Source organism: Gobio gobio, assembly GCF_949357685.1.
Source record: "Gobio gobio genome assembly, chromosome: 17".
Taxonomy (NCBI): domain Eukaryota; kingdom Metazoa; phylum Chordata; class Actinopteri; order Cypriniformes; family Gobionidae; genus Gobio; species Gobio gobio.
Window position 1 is genome coordinate 47,143,966 of NC_137110.1, and position 27,425 is coordinate 47,171,390.

Here is a 27,425-nt window from a genome sequence, read left to right on the forward strand (position 1 = left end):
CCTTTGAGATGTTGAGTAGATGCTGCAGGAAAATCAGGAAACAGGAAGTGGAATATGTCATCGTTTAATTACGTCTGGCTTCCTTAAACAGTCATTTTAGGCATCAGTGCTTTAGTAATCGCCTGCTTCTCCCTGAGGAAGACCAGTCCTCTAGTGACTACAGATTAACACACACACACACACACACACACACACACACACACACACACACACACACACACACACACACACACACACACACACACACATGTTTGTTTTTGTGAAATGTGAGGACATTCCATAGGCGTAATGGTTTTTATACCGTACAAACCGTATTTTCTATCCCCTTACACTGCCCCTGTCCCTAAACCTAACCCTCACAGGAGACTGTGCAGTTCACTTTCTGTGAAAAAAAACTCATTCTGTGTGATTTATAAGCATTTTGAAAAGTGAGGACATGGGGAACGTCCTCATATTTCACCCTCTTTTTGTAATACCTATGTCATACCCATGTCATTATACACATTTGTGTCCTGATATTTCACAAAAACATGCCCACACGCTCTCTCTCTCTCTCTCTCTCTCTCTCTCTCTCTCTCTCTCTCTCTCTCTCTCTCTCTCTCTCTCTCTCTCTCTCTCTCACACACACACACACACTCTCTCTCTCTCTCTCTCTCTCTCTCTCTCTCACACTCACACTCACACTCTCACACACACACACACACACACACACACACACACACACACACACACACACACACACACACACACACACACACACACACACTCACAAACACACTCTCTCTCACACACACACACACACACACACACACATCACACACACTCACACACACTCTCACAAACACATACTCTCTCTCTCTCACACACACACACACTCTCTCTCTCTCTCTCTCTCTCTCTCTCACACACACACACACAACACACACACACACACTCACAAACACTCTCTCTCTCTCACACACAACACACACACACAACACACTCGCTCTCTCACACACACACTTGCACACACTCACTCTCTCTCACACACACACATACTCACAAACACACACTCACTCACTCTCTCTCACACACACACTCTCATTCACTCACTCTTTCGCACACAACACACACTTGCTCACACACTCACTCACTCACTCACGCACTCACAGACACACACTCTCACACACAACACACACTCACTCACTCACTCACTCACTCACTCACTCACAGACACACACTCTCTCACACACAACACACTCACACACTCACTCACTCACTCACTCACGCACACTCACAGACACACACTCTCACACACAACACACTCGCTCACACACTCACTCTCACTCACACACACTCTCACACACAACACACACTCACTCACTCAACACACACTCACTCACCGACACACTCTCTCACACACTCACTCACTCACTCACGCACACTCACAGACACACACTCTCACACACAACACACTCGCTCACACTCACTCACTCACTCGCGCACACTCACAGACACACACACGCACACACTCTCTCTCACACACAACACACACTCGCTCACTCACTCACTCACACACACACTCTCACACACAACACACACTCACTCACTCTCACACACACACACACTCACAGACACAACACTCACTCACTCACTCACTCTCACACACACAGACACACACTCTCTCACACACAACACGCACACACTCACTCACTCACTCACTCACTCACTCACTCACTCACTCACTCACTCACTCACCACACTCAGATACAACACTCACTCACTCACTCACTCCCACACACACAGACACACTCTCTCACACACAACACACACTCACTCACTCACTCACTCACTCACACACACACTCTCACACACAACACACACTCACTCACTCTCACACACACACACACACTCACAGACACAACACTCACTCACTCACTCACTCTCACACACAGACACACACTCTCTCACACACAACACGCACACACTCACTCACTCACTCACTCACTCACTCACTCACCACACTCAGATACAACACTCACTCACTCACTCACTCCCACACACACAGACACACTCTCTCACACACAACACACACTCACTCACTCACTCACTCACACACACACTCTCACACACAACACACACTCACTCACTCTCACACACACACACACACACACACTCACAGACACAACACTCACTCACTCACTCACTCACTCTCACACACACAGACACACACTCTCTCACACACAACACGCACACACTCACTCACTCACTCACTCACTCACTCAACACACACTCACTCACCGACACACTCTCTCACACACTCACTCACTCACTCACGCACACTCACAGACACACACTCTCACACACAACACACTCGCTCACACTCACTCACTCACTCGCGCACACTCACAGACACACACACGCACACACACTCTCTCTCACACACAACACACACTCGCTCACTCACTCACTCACTCACACACACACTCTCACACACAACACACACTCACTCACTCTCACACACACACACACACACTCACAGACACAACACTCACTCACTCACTCTCACACACAGACACACACTCTCTCACACACAACACGCACACACTCACTCACTCACTCACTCACTCACCACACTCAGATACAACACTCACTCACTCACTCACTCCCACACACACAGACACACTCTCTCACACACAACACACACTCACTCACTCACTCACTCACTCACACACACACTCTCACACACAACACACACTCACTCACTCTCACACACACACACACACTCACAGACACAACACTCACTCACTCACTCACTCTCACACACACAGACACACACTCTCTCACACAACACGCACACACTCACTCACTCACTCACTCACTCACTCACTCACTCACCACACTCAGATACAACACTCACTCACTCACTCACTCTCACACACACAGACACACTCTCTCACACACAACACACACTCACTCACTCACTCACTCACTCACACACACACTCTCACACACAACACACACTCACTCACTCTCACACACACACACACACTCACAGACACAACACTCACTCACTCACTCACTCTCACACACACAGACACACACTCTCTCACACACAACACGCACACACTCACTCACTCACTCACTCACTCACTCACCACACTCAGATACAACACTCACTCACTCACTCACTCCCACACACACAGACACACTCTCTCACACACAACACACACTCACTCACTCACACACACACTCTCACACACAACACACACTCACTCACTCTCACACACACACACACACACACACACACACACACACACACACACTCACAGACACAACACTCACTCACTCACTCACTCTCACACACACAGACACACACTCTCTCACACACAACACGCACACACTCACTCACTCACTCACTCACTCACCACACTCAGATACAACACTCACTCACTCACTCACTCACTCCCACACACACAGACACACTCTCTCACACACAACACACACTCACTCACTCTCACACACACACACACTCACAGACACAACACTCACTCACTCACTCACTCCCACACACACAGACACACTCTCTCACACACAACACACACTCACTCACTCACCACACTCACAGACACACACTCTCTCTCTCTCTCTCTCTCTCTCTCTCTCTCTCTCACTCACTCACTCACTCACACACACACACACTCTCTCTCTCTTCCTGTGTTTGTGTCAGTTGTGTCTCTGGTGGGTGTCTGGTTTGTGTTTGGTGAGTGTTGTATGTTTATTTACTTCTGTTCCCACAGTATATCTGCATTGTTTACACTGTGTGTGTGTGTGTGTGTAAGATCTTTGTGTTTTGTGAAGTGTATTTTTCACTGGTGTGTTTGTTTATCATGCAGCAGTCAGATAGTTTGGCTTTGTGTATTTTTGTCCCTGGTTTAGTCTGATTAATATTTCATGAGTTTATGTACAGTTGAACGTGTGTGTTAAATTTAGTCAGCAGATATTTAAAGTCAAATGCGTGATGTCTGCAGTCATTCGTCGCTGCGCTGCTGAAACATGAAACGGCATCAGCTTCATCAAAGTGTGACCAGAGGGAGCGAGATCAGCGCCGCTGGACAGCCTTCATCAAACACAGTGGAAGATGTTCAACCACGCTCGCAAATCTGCACTGATTGAATTAGTACCACCACACCAGCATCAGATCGAGTCAAGACCTCATGCGCCCTGAAACTGCCGTTAGTTCACCGCCACTGACTTTTAACTTGATGCCACACGCAATATTTAATTTTGTTGTCACCACCCAGAGTTCAGACCGGCACAAAAGAGTCGCACCACCTCTTCTCATGCACTTCTGAACCCTGAAATCTATTACTCGTGTGACGGTCAGCCTATAGTCTAAACACATGAAAATGCTGCCTTCACCTGCTGTCGGAAATGTTCTACTTCCCACTTCTGAAGTCGTAGTTACAACCTCGCCGTGAAGAATGGGAATCATCAAATTTATTCCTGCCAAAATGTATTGAATCTTAATAAAGCCAGGATGTATTGAAGATATTTATCCCATTCATCCCATTCGTTGACAACCAATAAACATTCGCCACGCTATCTAGATTTCGAATTCCGGTCAAATACATGCGGTTTTCATTGTGTATAAAAGTGCACCTCGAATAATTATTCATATATGTAAATTAGAGCCCGTAAATTAGAGTAAATTGTAAATTAGAGTAAATTTATTAGCCGATATGAGCCTGTCACAGATATATCGTCATATAATGCTCAGTACATTTGAGTAAGTACAATGTAACCATGTCACCTTAAAATAAAGGGTAACCAAGTTAACTAATGGGATCTTATTGTAAAGCGTTACCATTTTGTTTTTGTTTTATTGTTTTTTTATGTCTAATTCTTAGGATTTTGTTTGTTTTACTTTTAGTGGTTTGAGTACTTCAAGATGTTTCCTTAATTGGCAACAAGCTGAAATAAAATAAATGCAAGTTTAATTCAGTTAATTCTTTAGTCGTAGTTTACAATAGTAACCCATGTCTGCACGTCTAGAGCAGATTCTTGTGTTTCTCGTCCAGTGTTGAATTTCTTTGACATGTGAAAGAGAGCCTCATCTGGAAATCAGCAGATTCTCTTTTAGGCAACATATGTGTGATTAACACATGAAACTTGTCACACAGCTGATTCACTTGCATTTAAATTCACAAATGTCGCAAGTTTATCTAATGTGCACCATTGACATTTTTGGGACATATTACAGATGTATAAACCCTCAAAGTGCAAATATTGATCCGACATTAGCAGCTCATCTAACAGGCCTCCATGCGGTTTTTGTTTTTAAAGAAATCTTGAATTGCTAAGAATATTTGGTTGCGCTTTATTTGACGGTGTCTTTGTTACACTGTAATTATACATTTAAAGGTGCAGTGTGTACATTTGAGCGGCTTCTAGCGCCAAGGTTTTAAATTGCAAACGTCCACCGCTCGCCTCTCTCTTTCGAAGCACTTACAGAAGCTACGGTGGTTGACACAGGACAAAGATGTTGTCGTCGGAGACTGCAGAAAGTAGCTAGCGCTCTGTAGAGCAGTTTGTCCATTTAGGGCTACTGTAGAAACATGACAGCGCAAAATGGTGATTTCACTGTAAGGAGACCCTTGGTGTAGTAGGGAACGCACAATATTGTCGTCACGACATCGGAATCGTGAAAAAATGATGCCGATATGCCTTGCCAATATGATAACGTGTTGATACTCACGTGTGCAATGAGTGCTATAGCTAAGATCATGTCAGCAGTGTGGGCATTCTTGTAGTGAAAACAAGCAAATACATTGCATGTGTGGTGATTTTTATATTGACCGTTTTTAAATGCTGCCTTGAATTTGTGAATGCGCGTACAGAAGGACGTGACCGTCAACGCAGGGTTGCCCGGTTTTCACAACAAAACTAGCCCAAAACAATCGCGTCTCCCCACTCTCTAGCGTGCGCAGCAGCCTTCGCAGCAGCAGAAGCCTCCTCCAGGTCCTAGTGCCAGCCCTCTAGAATATTATATATATGTAGAGGGGGCGCTGTTGTAGTAATAAAATGAAAAGTAGAATACACAAATAAATTGAAGTTACTTCTTTTTCTGAATAAATAAAGCAGTAATGATGTCAAATCACAAGCATGACACTTGTAAATTAAATACTTTTATATACAGTTTATTAATCTGTAATAAAATTGTATGAAATGGATGATGAAAAATAATCTAAGGAGCACTAAAATAGTTTAATTTTTTTATTAAAATGAATAATAATTTTATTTAAAGCTAAATACAGCATCAACTGATGCCATGCCACCCCCACTTCATGTGCACAAACATTAACTCCAAAAATAAAATATTTAGGTAACAATTGCATCTGTCTGGGGAGAAAAATCACTGACTTTATTATTGTTATTTTTAGATCAAATATAATCTTATTATAAAAAGAACTTTATTAACATGTATTTATCTTTAACAAGTATCCTTTTAGTAAGGAGACCTCAGAAATCTGAAATCAGAATGAAAAAAAGAATGTTTTTGCTCAAAATGGTGGTTTCCAAATAAAGGGAAAAAATAAACATAATCGGTATCGATATCGGCATCAGCCAAAACGAGTTGAAAAATATCGGCAAAAATCCAATATCGTGCATCCCTAGTATGTAGATAGAAATGGCTCATTCTAAGATAATAAAAACATAACTGTTCATTATGGAAGGTCTTTAAACACCACTGAAGACATAGTTATGTATATTATATTGCATTTCTGTCAATAGATCCTCATAAATACTACACACTGCACCTTTAAGTACTGAGTAATATTAATTAACTTCATGTACTTGTTTATAGGATTAGGGTTTGGTTTGGTTTAGAGTTAGTTGCATGTAATTATGCATAATAGTTATTACTCTAGTAACAGCATGTCACTTGTAACATGGACACTGTAAAATAAAGCGTTACCGACTATTTGGGGACGTAGTTACATGTACTTACTATAGTAATAACAGTGTATAATGCATAATTACAAGCAACTAACCTTAAACCAAACCTTAACCCGCATAGTTATGTATATATTACATCATGACTAATTTAAGTAACAATTAAAGTTCAAATAAAGGGTATCCAAACACAAACGTAATTACATCTCAACTAACAGGACTGTTTTTGCTAATAGTAAAATCTTGATATATTGGTCAAAACCATTCACTCGATTCTGTGTTTATTGTGGATTAATTATTGTTTTCTCTAAGGTTATTGTGCCGTTTGTTGCAGCATGATCCCAGGCGGCTTTATTTTAATATTTCCCTTGCATTGGGTCTGTAATGGCAATAAAACTCCATTTGATCTGTGTATTGCTCATTCATGTGTGTTCCGTGTGTGTCAGTGTGTAAGTGATTTTATGTGGTTTGAGATGAAATGTTGGTGTATTAACAGGCTCTCGTACTCTGTTGGCTGAAGCACACGAGCGATCACTGCGTCACCGTCAGAGATGCTGCTCCGTTAATGGTGCATGTTTATTGAGAGCAATAGAAGTGATGGATGTGTTCAACATGCACGCTTCCCCACGCCCCATCATATTTACATAAGTAATATATACTTCCACTGGGTCTCGTTACATTGATGCACTCGTATATGCTCACTGTATCTGAATGAAAAGTCTGTCATCATTCACTCTCGTGACGTCTAAACCTGTATGACTGTGCAACCCTAATGGAGATTTGTAGTGAATGATGACTTAAATTTGCTTCTGTTCTTCGTGTATGCACTGCTGCTCAAAAGTTTGGGGTTGGTAAGATTTTTTTTTTGTCATTTATGATCACCAAGGCTGCATTTATTTGCTCAAAAATATTGAAATATTATTACAATGTAAAATAGCTGTTTTCTGTGTGAATATATTGTAATATACCTCTTCCGTGAGCACTTATCCTCATCTTAAAAAAAAAATCCTTTCAGACAAATACATTCGGAGTTATTTAAAAAAAATCCTGGCTCTTCCAAGCTTTATAATGGCAGTAATAGTTGCTCTGTTTTTGAAGTCCATAAAAAATGCTAATAACTGCTCCACACGGATAATAAAGGCCTTCTGAAGCGAATCAATGCGTTTGTGTAAGAAAAATATCCATAAAAGCTCCAGCCGATCGCCTTCCGTGGAAAAGTGTGGAAAGTGGCTTCTCGCAATTCAAGATGCGTACGCGAAGTTTGACGAGCGCACCTGGTAACAGAAGCCTTTGATCGGCAGAGGCACTTTCAACACTTTTTCCATAAATTGAATACGGAAGGCAGTCGGCCGACACTTAACATTATAAAGTTTTAAATATGGATATTTCTCTTACACAAATGCATTGATTCACTTCAGAAGGCCTTTATTAACCTCCCGGAGCTGCGTGGAGCATGTTATTTGATGGACAGGTGCATTTTTAATGGACTTCAAAAACAGAGCAACAGTCACTGCCATTAAAAAACTTGGAAGAGCCAGGACATTTTTAATATAACTCCGATTGTATTCGTCTGAAAGAAGAATGTCACATACACCTAGGATGGCTTGACGGGGAGTAAATCATGGGCTAATTTTCATTTTGGGGTCAACTAACCCTTTAAGTTAACTCTACTTAACTTTGAGTAATTTCTACTTAATTGAAGTTTTCTTTGAAATATATTTTACTCTGAATTAACACTAATAAAATGAAATGCATACTTTTAAAGTGTATGCTTAAACATCTAAGTAAAAAATAATACAATAGATATTGTGTAGACAGACACCATATGTACGTAATAGTAGTAACGAAACACCTGAACACAGAGACTTCAATACTTGGTGCACAATACACAGTGACAGTAACATTAGATGGATAATTTTTGATTATGAATGTGTCATTTTGGGTAGAAATGAACTCCAGATGTCACAAAATGGCAAGTTACTAAACCTAACTACAAAAGCAATGATAAAACAGCGAAAAATCAACCTCATTAATTATCCAAACCCCAATGCATGATGGGAACACCAGTATCAGAAAAGTTGAGTAGTTTTACTTAATTTTATAACGTTGATATTTACGTTTTAAAGCTTGAATTGAGTACTAAAATAGAATTTACTTCGTTTTTTTTTATTCTTGCCTTAACTAACTTTTTCGTATAGAAATGACATTTGTTTTTTAGTAATATTTACTTCACCACAGAATCATTTTTATCAGTGTGGATGTTGTGTTAAATATATTCAAATTTATTCTTCATAAAAACCCTGACACTGAAATTTTGCTCAATTTCTTTTTGTTAAACGTTCTTTCTTTCTCATTACTATTTGATACGTTCTAATGGAGTTTGAGTAAATCATAACGATTAATAAAGAAAACATGACTTTGCTTTCAGATGGCTTTTGTGAACAGTGAAGACTTTGTTGAAGTTGAGTCAAGCAGTGTGTTTAAGTTTCACAGTGAGTGTATTGTGTGTGGTTGGTGCAGTATAAGCCTGTATAAATGTGCCGTTGGTGTTGGTGTAACAGTTGCGTCTGTCTTCATTGTATGATTCAATTAGCAGCTAATGTATCTAATCCTCTTTGTAGTCGTACGGAGAGATTGATGCTGAATGAGGGATTTGATCCCGGCTCTCATCCTCTCGCCGATTCTCTCCTGAGAGACGCAGACAGAGATGATTATATTCGCGGCGATTAGCGCGTCCTGACGGTCTGATATCATTATTGTAATGATGTTTGTGTTTTCACATGATGAAAGCGTTTGGCCGCGTGTTGTGCGTTTCTGTGTGTGAGATGATTGTGCTCGTGTTATGCGATATTAATGAGATGTTGATGCTCTTGTTTTGTCAGATTCTGATTAATTCGGTGAGTCCGTCCAGGCCGGCGCTGGTGTACGAGAGCGTCCCGGTGAGCGAGGGCAGTCCGGTGCTACGGGACATGCTGTTCAGCCCCGACCTCCAGTTCATCTACACACTCACCGACAAACAGGTGAGCACTCACTTTTACACGCTTCATAATGCACACATTACCTAGACAGGATCATTTTCCAAAAAGGTGCTTAATTGACCGTTCGCAAAGACCCGCCCCCTTTAGTTACTGTTGCTATGTCCGACAAGCCATGGCGTTCTCACACCACACACACTCTCTCACGTAGAGAAAATACATCGCGGAGCAAAGAGGACACGGACAACACGCCGACAGACAGGACAGAGCAAGTTACTTTTGATATGAAACAAAGTCTCAACTTTGAAATTGTCATTTTTTAAAGAAATGTAAACAATAAATAGCGTTTTGTGTCTCTTTAATGTGTCGTGATCGCTGTAGCGCCTCAGTTAAAGCTGCTCGTGAACCGATTATCTCCTTCTATCTATCCTTCTAGTTCATTGATAAGCATGAAATAAACATGAATGAACACTAAAAGAAATGTTGTTTCAACTGCGGAAAGACGACAGTAAACATCGTTTTTCAAGTTCAAGTCCACCGACGTTAATCTACTATCTCTCCTGACTGCTTTGTCGGACAAACCGGCAGATTCTGCGATGTGAATGGTCAGATCGCCTTTTCAATCAAACTCGCGGCGAAGGGTGAATTGCCATTAAAACCTCAAAATACAAGAAATCTTAATGGTTCCACAAGTAGGTTGTGTGTTCGTTATGCACAATCCATTCATTCCAACTCAGATGATTCTGCACAAAGCTTTTACAAAACTAATGCTCATAATTTATATAGTTTTTAATACATATTACCTACATTTAAGCTCATTTAACAAATATTATAAGTAAAAATTAAACGTTTAGAAGTAATTGAAGTGTAATCGAGCAGTCTCTGTTGTCCCGTTTCCACTGTAACGGCGCTGTATCTCGTGCCGGAGCTTGTCATGTTCAGCGGGGGAACTTCTAACTCTAGACCGCCGCCCTGCGTTTCACTCGTAGCCGAAATGTACGGAAATGACTGACTCCATAACCTGTCCATAAACATTCAGTGTACAGTTCTGAGAACATATTTTAAAATCATAAGTATTTATATTCTGTATCTTTTTTAATAAAATCATGAAATTTTATGCAAGCCACCAGGTGTTTCCATCACGCGAAAAGATCGACGTGACACTCGTTTTTGTGACTCACATCACACACCCCTGTATGTTGGTTTGCATAAAATTAAACGATATACAGCACAATAACGAATTTATAGATATAATAAAATGTACACAAACCTGTATTTTACCGAAGACACGCACAAATTTGACTGCTCTCTCCTGAAGAGGTCGCAAAAAGCCTGCGAAAAATAACTCAAAGCTGGGTTGTTACATCTGACCCAGGATCTGGGTAACACAAAAACTACCCAAACACTGGGTTGTTACGTCTGATCGAGGATCTGGGTAACACAAAAACTACCCAAACACTGGGTTGTCACATCTGACCCAGGATCTGGGTAACACAAAAACTACTCAAACACTGGGTTGTCACATCTGACCCAGGATCTGGGTAACACAAAAACTACTCAAACACTGGGTTGTTACGTCTGATCGAGGATCTGGGTAACACAAAAACTACCCAAACACTGGGTTGTCACATCTGACCCAGGATCTGGGTAACACAAAAACTACTCAAACACTGGGTTGTCACATCTGACCCAGGATCTGGGTAACACAAAAACTACCCAAACACTGGGTTGTCACATCTGACCCAGGATCTGGGTAACACAAAAACTACCCAAACACTGGGAGCATGAAGAATCATTTTCACACATAATTTGGCACCTCTTGAGTCCAGACCTTAAATTCATTGAAAGTCTTTGGGATGTGCTGGAGGAGACTTTATAGAGTGCTGGACTCTTGCATTGTCAATACAAGCTCTTGGCCAAAAATGTATGCTTGTTTGACATGTGAAACTGACAAAATAAAATGGACGACAACATTTTTTTTTAATAAGCACTGTCCTCAAATCCTCATTGATCTATCGATCATGCATGTGTGTTATGGAGTATAGAGGTGTTTAAGTTTCTCACACACACGTAGAAGATACAGTGAGAGATCAATGAGATGTAAATTACAGTGTCATCTGATCTGATTATTGATGTTTTAGTGTATACACACCCACACCTCTGCAATGCAGCTATGTGTGTATCTGCTCTGTACGTCATATGAGACTCCATTGATCTTTTGTTGAACATTCACTTCTGAATCCAGATAATGCATCACTGCTGGACACACAATCAATGATAATCATCACAAACTCATGATACGAACTCATAAAGTTAATGGTAATACATATTCATGAGTTTCTATGCTCTTTATTTTCAGTGTTTGTTTCCCTGTTCTGTGAATGATTATAAAACGGACTCTTATAAAACACTGCCATGTTTGAGATAAACACACACAAGCATCTGCACATGTTTGCTTCTGACTCAACTCAATCATGTGAGTTTGGGGCGGGTCTTTCTGCTCGACTGACCAATGCCAGATGGAGGGAGTGTTTGAGCTGGGGAAGTCTGTGTAAGAACTGTTTAAAACCAGAAGAACGAACGTTTTCTAATGATTTTGATCAAAATGTGAGTGTTTGAGACTATACAGTGACATTGTTTAAAGTTTGCAAAGATGAAATGATGGTGTCTCCAGTAGAATACGCCCGCAAAATACAAGAAGTCCTTTGTGTCTTTTGTGTTCTGTCAGTTTCTATTTTTCCTGTTCCTTCACTCTTCTTTGTAGGATAATGAAAACGGCTGGCAGAGAGTCTGAGGCGCTGCTCAGCAAAAGCACAAGCTCCATTTAAAGCCCTGACAGAGTAATTTAGCATTGGCCCCTTGTTCTCCAGCACTTAATTAAAAAGTGTTTGATAGCCTGTCTCCTCACGCCGTCCGCTCCGCTCGGCCCCGGGCGAACCACCGCGCGATATGACACCATCAGCTCTTGCAGCTCTCCAGATTACAGACACATCTGGATGACACTCGAACGGGAATCAAACTCAAAACTTCCTCCTCAATCAGCCAGCATTTTAAAGTCCCCCTATTAAGCTATTTAAGGGTTCCTCGCTTTGTTTTGGAGTCTCCTACAATAGGTTTACATGCATTAAAACTAAAAAAATGTATACACATTGCAGCATCAGCTCTTTTCTCACAGTGTCTGAAACGGTTCGATCAAGGATTCGGTCTCTCTAAACCCCGCCTTTCTGAGAGCTGCTCTGCTCTGATTGGTCAGAAACCTAACGCTCATTATCATATGTGAATCTCATCTCTTGATACACAGCGATACGAACAGTAATGATGGCGTCGTTTTTACTGTTTCCATCTCATCCTTTGGAAGTGTAGCAGTGGGTTTAAACTAACCTGCAAAAACAACCTGTTCAGAGTCGGAATGATGTCATTTGGGACAAACATTCTTGTTTTTTCATTGAATTAAGTTTATTTTTCCGACCCCATTGGCAGATGAACATTGATATTTACCTATTTTGCATCTCAAGTAAATGTGTCTTGATTCATACTCATTGAAATACGACAACAATTCTATGATGTAAATCTGACAGATCTGATTCTCCTGAATTGCGGGGCAAATGGCAGCATCCATCGCGCGTTATAGATCAGCTAACATGATCATTTTAAAGGGTTTTAAATGACAAAACACATTCACTTACACATATTTGAAATATGTGTATTTCAGACAGTTCATAACATAGTTAATAAGTTTGTGAATATTTTGAATAAAAAAGGAAAACCGGAATAAAAGCGATAAATCTGTCGGGCGTCGGAACCATTGTATGTGGGTGGGACAAGACCCGCCCACTTTTTACGATCAATGATATTGGACCCACTCACTTTTATCGTCTCTAATTCAGCACATGTCCGTTTACCTACCCCTAACCGATAAACACTTCTTATTAAACGCTTGTTAGATGCGTTATGTCCACTTTTCTAACATTTTCTTAATTTTTATTGAAATAAATGTCTTTCCGATCTGCTATGTGATGGGAAAAGGGAGTAGAGTGAGTTTGGCAAAAGGCAGATTCGAACCTCGGGTCGATTTGCATCAAAACTTGATGCCATGCGTCTTACCCCTACACTATTGCCACTCTCAATGATACAGTGATTTCCGTAATTTTGTCTTGCCCTAACCAGACGTTGAGCAAACAAGGCGGTATATTTGTACTTAATGTAAATGGCATCTACTCCAGTAAACATTTTCTGAGAGTGGACCCACCCACATTTTTTTTTGCTTCTGACGCCCATGTATCTGTCATACAGCACTATTGTGGACGTGGTGTGTCATGTGAGAAGCATGACGCGTCGCCATGGAAATAATAAGGCGATGCGTTCTAAAATACAGTGGTGTGAAAAAGTGTTTGCCCCCTTGTTGAATATGATCAAAGATGGCTGTAAAAAATAAATCTGCATTGTTAATCTTTTTGATATTTTATTAAAAATGTGAAAAAATCTAACATTTCATTGGAGTAAAAGAATTGAAAGTGAGGGGGAAATCACAATGTTTTCCTCAAACTCGTTTCAAACTATTATTTGCCCCCTTTTATTATATGCTTTTTGCAACCTCCTTTTCCCAAGATAACAGCTCTGCGTCTATATATAGGCGTCTCTCCTATAATAAAGAGTTTAGAGAACACCTGACAAGAGACCAGAGACCATTCCTCCATACAGAATCTCTCAGATCCTTCAGATTCCCAGATCCATGTTGGCGCTTCTTCTCTTCAGTTCAGCCCACTCATTTTCTATAGGGTTCATGACCATTGCAGGTGCTTGAACAAGATGTCCAGGACCTCTGGCAGAAAGTTAGGCCTACAGCATTAAAGATACAACAGAGTATTTAATTTTACACATGTGGTAATTTTTATCCCTTTGTGCACCAAACCCATATTAAGTGTTTGCTGCCCAAAAATTGTTTCATCTGACCTTAGAGCCCGTCTCGTTTGAAGTTCCAGTAGTGTTACTTTTTTCAAATGTTCTATGGACAGATGAAACACACAAAAAAGAGCTTTTTGGCACCAAACACTTGTAACCTTTCCGTCCGTCAGAGATCGCTTATTCAAAACAAAGGCGTAGTTTGATGACGCCAAGTTTGAGCGCAGAATCTTGGGACATGTGGTCTTCACCTCACAGGAAAAGAATCGGGATAGGACTCGGGCTGGAATCATGTTCATGGATGCGATTATTAACGTTACTGTAGTGTGAAGCAGAGCAGGGCCGAGTGTTGTGGAGCTGAGCAAGGCCACTGGAGCGATTGGTAATAAGATGAACGCAACACACGCCTCATGAGCAGCGGGACTTTTATTATGCCACAGTCGCCAGTGCCACTTCTGCTTTTCCAGCCATGAGTATGAGGTAACGCAGCTCTGTTTATCATATTAGACACATCTGAGTGTGTTAATGATGTTATGACTTTACTCTGTGCGTTCACTCGGCGGCTGCTATGACACTTGTTCACACTGCAGTGAGAGTAAAGCGTTTCTGCAAAATAAAACCGGAAACCGAGGGTAACGCAGATATGACGTATTTGACAGGCGACTCCCTCACACGTCCTGGTTCCTTGGTTAAAATAGCAATTTTCTCACAATTTATAATTAGTTGGTAACATTTGGGATATTGTCAGTACTCAACTAAACAAAATATATAACACTGGCCTAGTGGTTTTTGAATGTTTTACTTAAAAAATGTTACACAGTACACCTTTTATATGGGTTTGGTGCACACAGGGCTAAAAAAGTACCCCATGTGTAAAATGAAATACTCTGTATCAATGCTGTGGGCCTAATTTTCTGCCAGAGGTCCTGGACATCTTGTTCAGATACATGGCATCATAGATTCGATCAAATACCTACCAGCAGATAAAAAATCAAAACCTGACATCCTGTGCTAGAAATCTTATAATGGGCCATGTTAGGATCTTCTAACAGGACAGTTATCAAAAAACAAACATCAAAATCAAAACAAAAAAGGCTCACTAAGCACAAAACCAAGCAATGGCCATCCCAGTCCCTGACCTGAGTCCCATTTCCCTATAGAAAAAGAGTGGGCTGAACTGAAGAGAAGAAGCGCCAACATGGATCTGGGAATCTGAAGGATCTGAGAGATTCTGTATAGAGGAATGGTCTCTGGTCTCTTGTCAGGTGTTCTCTAAACTCTCTATTATAAGAGAAGATGCAGAGCTGTTATCTTGGAAAAAGGAGGTTGCAAAACGTATTTAATAAAAGGGGCAAATAATTGTCCCAACTTGTTTTGGAGAAAAAATATTTCATAATGTGATTTTTCCCCCTCACTTTCAATTCTTTTACTTCAATGAGAGGTTCGATTTGAGCTGTTTTTTAAGTAAAATTTCAAAAGGTTTAACAATGCAGATTCAATTTTTTAAGGCCATCTTTGATCACATTTATCAAGGCAACGCCAAGGTCATGGGTTCGATTCCCAGGGAAAGCAAGAACTGATCAAAAGTAAATGTGTACCTTGAATGCAATGGAAGTCGCTTGGATAAAAGCGTCTGCCAAATGCATAAATGTAAATGGTTTGTAGCATACCAAGAATATCGTATTGTAATGAGTATCGTTTCAGGCACCATTTAAGCACCGGTTCCATTTTAAAAGTATCGATTTGGTATACCCGACCCTATCCATTCTATCGTGCAGTGTAAAATATGCAGGAATGTGGAGGTTCATGAATCATAGATCAGAGGTAATTTACAGTAGCAAAAGACCTTGACTAACATTATAAATGGACTGCAGGGAATAAAATAAAGGCTACAAGTGTAGAATGAGCTCTGATTCAATGGATGATTCAAGAATGGAAGAATTGTGGTTTAATAAAGAGGAGCGGTGATGGTGTGAATGTGGGATGGAGGTTATCATGGACACACAGGAGTGTGTGTTTAAGCCGGTGCGTTTTAGAGTCTTAACCTTTTTGTTCTGTCTAATCAAATCATTGATCATCTGGAGCAAAGTTAATCCCATAATCCTTCATATCAGCACCGAGTGAATCATCCAGTCTTACTGCAATTAAGAACTTCAGTCGTTTGTGTGTGGTTCTGTATTGATTGTGTGTGTGTGTGTGTGTGTAGGGTCTGTATTAAAAGTCTCTTGATTCATTCCTTCGTGTGTCTGTTGCAAAATATATATATTATATTTGGGATGTTCTTAATGTAAAAGCATATCCTGTGTGAATTTCGTCTTGTCAACGCTTGTAAAAACTCTCCAACGCAACCGTTTCCCACATCAGCTGATAGCTTCCAGTATCTCAGATATAGAGGTTGATATAGAGATCACCCATGTCTGTGTGTGTGTGTTATTCATGTCACACACACACACACACACACACACACACACACACACACACACACACACACACACGCACACGTGTCATCATTGTGTCACATATTTGATTGACGTTTGAAGCCTGAGGTGCTGAGTTTTTCTCATCTCGGAGATTGAATGTGTGTGTTTTGACACACCATCATCAGGTGTTGTTGTGTAATGTGTGTGTGTCATTTATCTTGAATTCATTTGCGTGTGTTTTGGCTGCAGGCGGCAGTTTAACACGCTGAATATCAGATGAACGCCGCTTGCGGCTGCTCGCCTGTGTGTGTGTGTGTTACATGATGAGTTTCACCATGTATTAAAATGACAAATTAATAATGAGCTTGCATCAAACAGTGTTGCTCTTTATTTTACAGACACTGTATATTTTCATACACACGCACACGCTGACAGGCTGCATATGGTGAACTGATTTCACAGAGAAACTTGTGCCCTGAACACACACACACACACACACACACACACACACACACACACACACACACACACACACACACACACACACACACACACACACTGACCTGACCTCGCCATCCTCACTATCTCACCATCTGTTCATCCCTCCATCACGGTTTCTCACTCTGTAAACTGATACTCACACCTGACTACGTGTGTGTGTGTGTGTGTGTGTGTGTGTGTGTGTGTGTGTGTGTGTGTGTGTGTGTGTGTGTGTGTTTGAGAGAGAGAGAGAGAGAGAGAGAGAGTGTGTGTGTGTATGGATTATATTTGCCTTTAGATTAATAATTAAGTTATTAATAATATTTTAATAATTGGTTACAGGTTGTTACAGTGTAATTACTCAACTAAGTGCTGAGAAATATGAATTATTTACATGTACTTGTTACAGGGTTAAGGTTTGGTTTAGGGTTTTGTGTGTAACTGTCACTATAAAATAAAGTGTTACCTAATAATTAAGTGAATAATAATATCTTGTATATAATAACTTAATTTATTTTCATTTGACAACATTTTCATATTTCACAACTTTGTCTTCCCTGGTTTCGCTTTCAAAATGTCTTTCTTTCATACTTGTAGTTTTTTTTTTTGTATTCTTTTCTATGTCACTTTCCTACATTTTCATTTGGTAATTTATTATTTTTTAGTAGTTTAATACTTTGTACTTCCACTCATTCTTTCACCTTATTTTTCTTTCATTAACTTTTTCATGCTTTGTTTTATTTTGTACATGTCTTTCCATTAGTTTAATTTCTATATTTAATTATCTTTTCTTTTACCATTTAACTTTCTTTTTCTGTCATTCTGACAGCTCCTTCCTTCCTTCCTTCCTTCCTTCCTTCCTTCCTTCCTTCCTTCCTTCCTTCCTTCCTTCCTTCCTTCCTTCCTTCCTTCCTTCCTTCCTTCCTTCCTTCCTTCCTTCCTTCCTTCCTTCCTTCCTTCCTTCCTTCCTTCCTTCCTTCCTTCCTTCCTTCCTTCCTTCCTTCCTTCCTTCCTTCCTTCCTTCCTTCCTTCCTTCCTTCCTTCCTTCCTTCCTTCCTTCCTTCCTTCCTTCCTTCCTTCCTTCCTTCCTTCCTTCCTTCCTTCCTTCCTTCCTTCCTTCCTTCCTTCCTTCCTTCCTTCCTTCCTTCCTTCCTTCCTTCCTTCCTTCCTTCCTTCCTTCCTTCCTTCCTTCCTTCCTTCCTTCCTTCCTTCCTTCCTTCCTTCCTTCCTTCCTTCCTTCCTTCCTTCCTTCCTTCCTTCCTTCCTTCCTTCCTTCCTTCCTTCCTTCCTTCCTTCCTTCCCTCCCTCCTTCCTTCCTTCCTTCCCTCCTTCCTTCCTTCCTTCCCTCCTTCCTTCCCTCCTTCCTTCCCTCCTTCCTTCCCTCCTTCCTTCCCTCCTTCCCTCCTTCCTTCCCTCCTTCCTTCCCTCCTTCCCTCCTTCCCTCCTTCCCTCCTTCCCTCCTTCCTTCCTTCCTTCCCTCCTTCCCTTCCACACACACACACTGATGTTCTGTTTTCGGCAAGAGAGCTTCAGGGTTCCTGTCAATCAAATGCTGATTTCCGTGGTAACTGTCAGATGGCGCAGCATGTCATAAGCTGATTCTGTGCCTTCCATATGCACACACACACACACACACACATGCAGGCAGCAGCAAACATTTCTCACACTCCAGCGCTCTTCTCTAGCCTGAAGCGACTCTGTGGTTTGACCACAGATGTGCTGCTTTACAGCAGTTGTACTCTGATTTGCTCTGTGTGTGTGATATGATTAACATGCGTGTTTGTGTGTGTTATGCAGGTGACGCGTGTGCCGGTGGAGAGCTGCTCTCAGTACATGAGCTGCTCCGAGTGTCTGAGCTCCAGAGACCCTCACTGCGGCTGGTGTGTCCTTCACAACATGTAAGAAAACACACTTACCTTCATATCAACACCTTTCCTTAACTTTACATAACCTCTCATTTGACAGACATAAATACGTTGAGTATCTAACCCTATTAATAAACTGATTAACCCTAAAAAAACCTACTGTATCATATTTAATACATGAAAAATATGATAAAAACTTTTGAAAATTCAGTTAAATATTATCATCAAACTTTTAAGGTACGTCTGTCAATCATCATTGTGTCGCATTGCATTATATGTTTTAAAACTACAACGCTTTGATAATAAAAGTAAGCATTTAAATGACATCTTACTAAGACATATTAATAGGAGATATAGAGTGATGATAAGCTGTCTATTATAAAGATCTCAATAATTTACATTACAAGCATCAGAATTTCATCTTACTTTTGCTATTTCATATTTCAGGCTTTCCATGGTTCAAAATGTTCACTTGTCGCCCTGAACTTGTTTTCGGAGTGTCTGTGTGTTTGCATGTGGTTTACCACCATCTAGCGTGTCTTTGCTCATCAGTTCATCAAACTCTTCCTCAGGCTAAAGTGGAAATATTCATTATGATTCACATAAACGGGTCTTTGACGCTCCTCTGATCTCAGTCATGGGCGAAGCATTAGCTGGATTTCAGCCATGAACTTGAACTGTGGTTAAATAATTAAAAGCCAAAACATACTCCCATCATTCTCTCTTCCACAATAACCGTCACATTAAGTCATTATCCCTGACGATTCAGATTTAGCTTATAGATTTGAATATTTGCCCTTTAGGGATCTATGAAGTCTGTCTGTTCATGTCTGAGCACTCGGGTCGCGTCCCAGTGCAGATTATTTGAGCGCTGCATATAAACACACACATGAGCATCAGTCTGTCTGTGTAAAAATATGATGTTCTGCCAAACCTTCTGGCAAACATTAGCAGCAAATAGTCATTTTTACCAAAATTTTAGTCACAAAGAAGCAGTTTTGTACACGTAAATGGTTTTCCTATGTATAATCCACATTTAATGCCAAAGGAGTGTAAAATTCAGCTTCCAGATGTGAAAAAAATCCCTTTTATTTTCTCCATAGTGACACTTATTTTTTTAACAATAACAAACTTGTAGGCCAAGGTCACAAAGTTATTGTGTGTGTGTGTGTGTGTGTGTGTGTGTGTGTGTGTGTGTGTGTGTGTGTGTGTGTGTGTGTGTGTGTGTGTGTGTGTGTGTGTGTGTGTGTGTGTGTGTGTGTGTGTGTGTGTGTGTGTGTGTGTGTGTGTGTGTGTGTGTGTGTGTGTGTGTGTGTGTGTGTGTGTGTGTGTGTGTGTGTGTGTGTGTGTGTGTGTGTGTGTGGGGACTGGTAATCCCTACGTTAGGGGGACAAAATGTCCCCACAAAGATGGCAATATCCGAAATCCTCGTCCTTGTGGGGACATTTTTAGGTCCCCATGAGGAAAATATCTTATAAATCAGACTAAGTGATGTTTTTTGAAAATGTAAAAATGCAGAATGTCTCCTGTGATGGGTAGGTTTAGGGGCAGGGGCAGTGTAGGGGGATAGAAAATACGGTATGTACGGTATAAAAACCATTACGCCTATGGAAAGTCCCCATAAAACATGAAAACCCAACATGTGTGTGTGTGTGTATTTATTAATAAATAATAATAATATTTATTTCTGCCAACTCGAGGCTTAGATGCATAATTGTTTACTTTATAAATTCAAGATTTTATTTAATTAATCATTTAATATACTAATATATTAGTATAGATGTTAGTATAGATAGTTATAGATGTCATATGCTCAAAATAAAAATTTTATTTACGATTCGTCTGGAATGTTGGTTTGATTCATGGCTTAAAACTCCGTATTGAAAAATGTTTTTGAAATCCCTGTGGAGGAAATGAATGTTTAGCCCATAAGCAGCTTTAATGACGACGTGAAAACCTTCCGTGGAGCACAAAACTTCTCTCACTGTTGATTATATCAGACTTTACTGATACTCTGAACCGCTCAAGGCTGGAACTTTTGTGGTAATGTAATGTTTATTTTCTCTCTCTGGCCTCAGTTGTTCTCGCCGTGATCGCTGTGAGAGAGCAGACGAACCCCAGAGATTCGCTTCCAGAGCGGATCAGTGTGTGGAGCTCACGGTCCAGCCCAACAACATCTCCGTCACCATGGCAGAAGTCCAGGTCTGTGATTTACAGTAGATACTACATGCACAGCAAATGATATCTGCCACTTTTCCATAGATGTTCATATGGAGCGGTAGCAATATGGAGCAGCAGATGTCGTGTAGAGTGTAGTTTAAAAACAAGCCTCCTTCAGCATTGTGACAGATGAAATATGGGGAAGTGGGCCAAGCTTTTTCACTTTGTCTGTTTTCTCCATTGATCTGCCAGCTGGTCCTTCAGGCCCGCAACGTTCCGGATCTTTCCGCAGGAGTGGATTGCTCCTTCGAGGATTACACCGAGACGGAAGCAACAATACAAGGATCACGAATCTTCTGCCTCTCGCCGTCAGCCAAAGAGCTCGTCCCCATCACACACCAACAGAGTCAGTAAACACACACACACTGCCACACTCAATCTGGGCTAGATATACACTAGCAGTTATTAACCACTAACTAGCAGCACTGCATCAGAAGCCTTGAGATCTAAAGGTCTTGAAGATTAAGAGGAACATCAATCCAGTCAAGTATGACCGAGCTTTTGATTGATTTTTATGATGGGTATTATATCATATCTTCAGTCTGCTTGAATCTGTTTTTCAGATTATAGGCTACATTACAATTCACATTATCTCTGTCCTGTATAGTTTGAGGGATTGACAACCAGCTTTTATTCAGATCTGGTTGCATTAAAGAAAAATACTGAAACTGATGGATTTTGTAATGTTTGCTTGCATTAATGGTTCTGGAAAGTACGCTATTTGTCATTAAATATGCCAATATGTCTGTGTCGGCTCTAGTACAGTAGTGTAGTGTACAGGAGCATATAAATGAAAAGCTGCATCAAAGCCGTGTGCCATTGTGTTTTTGTTTTTTGTTCGGTTGAGCAAGAGAATCATCAGAAAAGGGAATGTTTTGGGAAAAGAAAAAAGTGCTCTGATAAAAATAAGTTAAATCAAAGTCCCAAATCAAAGTATGTTAGAACAAAAAGAGTATTCTGAGTCTTGTAATACAGCATGGTTATTACAGTTAACTAACACCATAAAAAACATTTGGTAACACTTGAGTTTAGGGTCCAATTCCACCAAAGCGTTTTTTCACACAGCTGGCTGGCGTATTCAATTGTTTTCAATGGGAGCGCCGCGTTTTTAGAACCTAATGAGGCACTGAGTGAATTTCACGCTCAAGTGCTGAGCGTTCAGCGTTTTTTTACTGGTCGGCGAGAGCTGAAGAATGTTCAACTTTTAGTAAAGCGCAGCGCTCATCTCTGTCACTTTTCACCCAGCCGTCCAATCACAGTGGAAGAGGGGCGGGACAAATGCAACACCGACCAACCGCCACATTCAACAGATGACAACAAGCAGTATAATAACGGAACAAAATACTTTAAAACAAGAGCCAGAGCAAATACTTTACATTGTATCAGCATTTTTATATAGAATCAATACAGAAACAAACTATTTGAAATGAGATACTAGTAATTTCCGCGGATATTCCGTATCATAAGCAAAAAAAACGCTGCGCTGCCAAAACGCTCAAGCGCCCGCAGCGAGACGTTTTCAGCAGAAACTTAAACTTGGTGGACTTAAAGTCCTCATGTAATCAAAATCGATCTTATTTACTTTGTAAGCACACATTACAGGTCTTAGGGTGAACAATTAATCTGTGCAAGTTAAAGGGTTAGTTCACCCAAAAATGAAAATTCTGTCATTAATTACTCACCCTCATGTCGTTCGACACCCGTAAGACCTCCGTTCATCTTCGGAACCCAAATGAAGATATTTTTGTTGAAAGCTGATGGCTGAGAAAGGCTTCAGTTAGGCCTCCATTGGCATTCAGTACATTTACACTCACAAGACCCATAAAAGGCACTTAAAACGTCGTTACAAAGTCCATCTCACCACAGTGACTCTACAATAATTTTACGATGCGACAACAATAGTTTTTGTGCGCAAAAAAAAATCAAAATAACACCTTTATCCAACTTGTTCTTGTCTTCCGTGTGTGCCTCCACGACGCATGCGCGAGAATATGACGTAGCGCCGGCGTTCGGGAATCTAACCCCATTTTGAGCACTACGCCGAGACCTATATACGCGCGTCTTCCTCTGCTCGTAAACAAATCGCTTCTGGGTCATGTGTCCGAACGCCGGATCTGCGTCATATTCTCGCGCATGCGTCGTGGAGGCACACACGGAAGACAAGAACAAGTTGGATAAAGGTGTTATTTTGATTTTTTTTTTGCGCACAAAAACTATTGTCGTCGCATCGTAAAATGATTGTAGAGCCACTGTGGTGAGATGGACTTTGTAACGACGTTTTAAGTGCCTTTTATGGGTCTTGGAAGTGTCAATGTACTGAATGCCAATGGAGGCCTGTCTGAAGCCTTTCTCAGCCATCAGCTTTCAACAAAAATATCTGCATTTGTGTTCCGCATTTTTTTTAAATTAATTAAAAAATATATAAATACTATATAGAATTATTTAAAAAATGACAACATGCACACAAAATGATGACAACTTTTAACAAATGACAAAAAAAAGTTTAATATTTAAAAATAGTTTCTCAATAATACTAAAATAACACTGCATTACATCTAATACTGCATTCTATTTGCAAGTTTTTTTAAGCTGATTCTGCCTTAGCGCAGGTTTTAACAGTGTAGTTACTGTTAAACATTGTAAACATTGTATTTTAATGTAATGAATCTTGTTAGATGCAAATGATAACATGCGAACACTGTTCGTCAAAGAGATCTGTGGTTTCAAACACAGTTTTATGATGCTGTATTTCCAATGCTGGTGTAGTTTTTAACCATCATATGTGAATTAGGATGTAGCCATAGACTTGATTTAACCCAACAAGTGTTTATCAAGTTGTAAAGTGATAGTTCTGGCTCTAAATGGGGCTGTTTAAAGCCGTTGTACAGCATGTAGATAAATATAAACCTATATACTATGATAATGCTCAAGCACACTAATGCACTGCATTGTTGGTGGTACAATATAAGCAACAAGCCTCTCAAGGTTTCAGTGGAAACACACCTTACACACAAGTGTTTTCATAGCAGCTGATTCAGTGGCGCAATATTGGACGTATTTGATCCTTCATGATGAGATGTTGCTCACCTCTTCTCTCTCTCTCTCTCTCTCTTTATTTGTCACTGAAGGAGACACTCATGTGGTGAAGCTCTACTTGAAATCGAGGGAAACGGGGCAGAAATTTGCCAGTGTGGATTTCACCTTCTACAACTGCAGCATCCACAGATCGTGAGTCCATTCTTCCTCTCGCTCTTTATCTCTCCTCTTCTCATTTTACCCACTCAGGGGGGTGGGGTCATATTTCTGTTGCCGTGGCAACCGGTGGCGTGTTGATTGACAGTTATTCTCTTGAAAACAGACTGTGGTTAGAATCCTACAGATAGTGGGACCCCCAGCTGAACATCTCAATGAATACACTGCACTGACTGTGTGTGTGTGTGTGTGTGTGTCTGCTTCTAAGATGCTCCAGATGGGTTCGGACTCTTTTGGGAGGTCTGTGTAGTGTCTTATTGCAGGACAGATGAGCCAAAGCTGTCTCCAGAGATATAACACACATAGACACACACCTCTCAGTGTAACAGCATCTCAGATACACAATACCTTCCCCCACACACACACACACACACACACACACACACACACACACACACACACACACGATCAGCAGTGAGCTTTAAAACTAGGTCACACTGCTCTTCCCTGATAAGGCCAGCTTGTGCACTTGAAAAATACACACTACATATGAGTATTATCATAATTGGATAATCACATGCTTCTTTATTCAAAACGTCCACATCTCTAAAAGCACAACTGCCATTTAGAGGGTTTTATTTTCGATAATAGTGTTTTTATGGACATTGTTGGAAGCTTTGTGTAGATGATAAAGAAAGAAAGCAGGAGGAAACCTGTCAGAATCATTTCCAGGTCATATTTCACCAAAAAAATCAAAAGAAAGAAATAAGGAATTTGCTTTGCCAAAAGATAATACAGCCTATTTATTCCATAGCAGTTAAAATAATACATTTTGCCCCTTCAAATATTAGGATTTAGTATCTCATACTTCCTTTTCTTTAGAAAAATATAATTAATTATATTTATATCTAACGCAAAAATCAACTTTTCATCACTTTATATGGAAAAAATTATATTTTATGTACTGTCTTTAAAAAAATCATTATATTACAAAAATAATCATTTGAGAATCATTATTAATCTAGATGATTTGTACAAACACAGTACTTTTTACATAATTACATTGTTTCTTGCCAATAAAAATAGTTATAAAAAAGAGAAAATAATCATACAAAACTAAAAAAAAGTTATATGTTGCATTTTGATAATGAGAATTGGACATGCTTAATTGTCATGAAAATAATCAAACTGCAATGCAAAACATGTTAATGTTTTAAAAATAACCTTTCATTTTCTTTATGCAGTGTACAGTTTCTCATCTCTTTTCTTTTTGAGTAGAAGTATGGCCTGGATGTTTCTTTGTGAGATTCGGTCTGTGATGAGGCTCTCTGAGGCGTTGGGCTTTAGAACAGCCCAGCTTCTTAATGAGAGAAGGAAATGACCCTCTCGGCGAGTGTTAGATTTCCGCTCCTCCAGCCCGTGTGCGCGGGGGTTTATGTTGATCAGGGATCCGTCTGTGGGGGAAGAGAGCTCAGCGTGAGGGGCTTAAACCAGGGGACACCCTGAAATCACCCCCACTCCAGACGGGACGCGGATTAAATCCTCTCGCGGGATTGGTGCAGGGGTCAGGAAGATAAATAAGGGCACATTTATTATCTTCTTACCACTTATTTTAAGAAATCTCTGCTTTAAATGAACCAGTTTAAATTTAACAGTTGGGTATAATGGATTGGAGGAAACATTGATTTAAAATATTGGAAGCAAACGGTCAGGATAGAAGGCAAATTTAATGAAAGGTTGATTGATTGGATGTACATACAGTATATCGTACTGTTTTGAGGCTCTGGGTCATGTCTAATTTTCACAACCTATTTGTTCTGGAGCTTTTATAAAATTATCCACTGGAAATGTTTTGGAAAAGTCTCATTTTAAGGGTTCTTTTGGTTGAACAATCATTGTGGCTTTAGCAATAATTTTAACCCACATTTTTGGATATATTTAATATTTGAAGACTTCAGCGTAAAGCCCCGTTTCCACCGAAATTACCCGGAACAATTTGTCCCAGGAACTTTTTTCCCAGGAACTCTTTTTCCCTCAGACCTGCTGCTGTCTGTGTTTCCATAACGGTCTAAAGTACTGTGGAGATTAGTCCGGTGACGTAGGACTGCGTGTGACTTTCCAAACCCCACTGGATTTCGTCCTCCGCAAATACACTTAATAAAGCCTGAACCTCGTCGTCGGTCCATCGGTCGTATTTTTTTTAACTCCATTGTGGATTTGAATAGCAAACAACTCTTACTGCACGCACCGCAACAGACTTTTAGGTGTGTGAGCACAACCAATCAGCATGTTCAGCGCCCAAGTTCCTGAACTTTGAAAAAGTACTACCTCGCGAGCAGGGCCGTTTTGAGGGGGAAATCTTTACCAGGAACTTTACTTAGACCCCTGTGCCTGTGGTCGAAACACACCGAGTACCACCCCAAAGTCCCTAGTTC

General features: G+C 40.5%; 1 protein-coding gene across 1 annotated transcript in view; it reads left to right on the forward strand.

Annotated features, from left to right (window-relative positions):
* Positions 1-27,425, forward strand: part of plxna1b (plexin A1b) — a 165,978-nt gene that overhangs the window by 71,224 nt on the left and 67,329 nt on the right. The window contains exons 4-8 of the mRNA XM_079840050.1: positions 9,819-9,956; positions 19,511-19,611; positions 21,657-21,780; positions 21,991-22,144; positions 24,927-25,026. Coding sequence (XP_079696176.1) covers positions 9,819-9,956; positions 19,511-19,611; positions 21,657-21,780; positions 21,991-22,144; positions 24,927-25,026 — 617 coding nt within the window. The remainder of the gene's footprint in view (positions 1-9,818; positions 9,957-19,510; positions 19,612-21,656; positions 21,781-21,990; positions 22,145-24,926; positions 25,027-27,425) is intronic.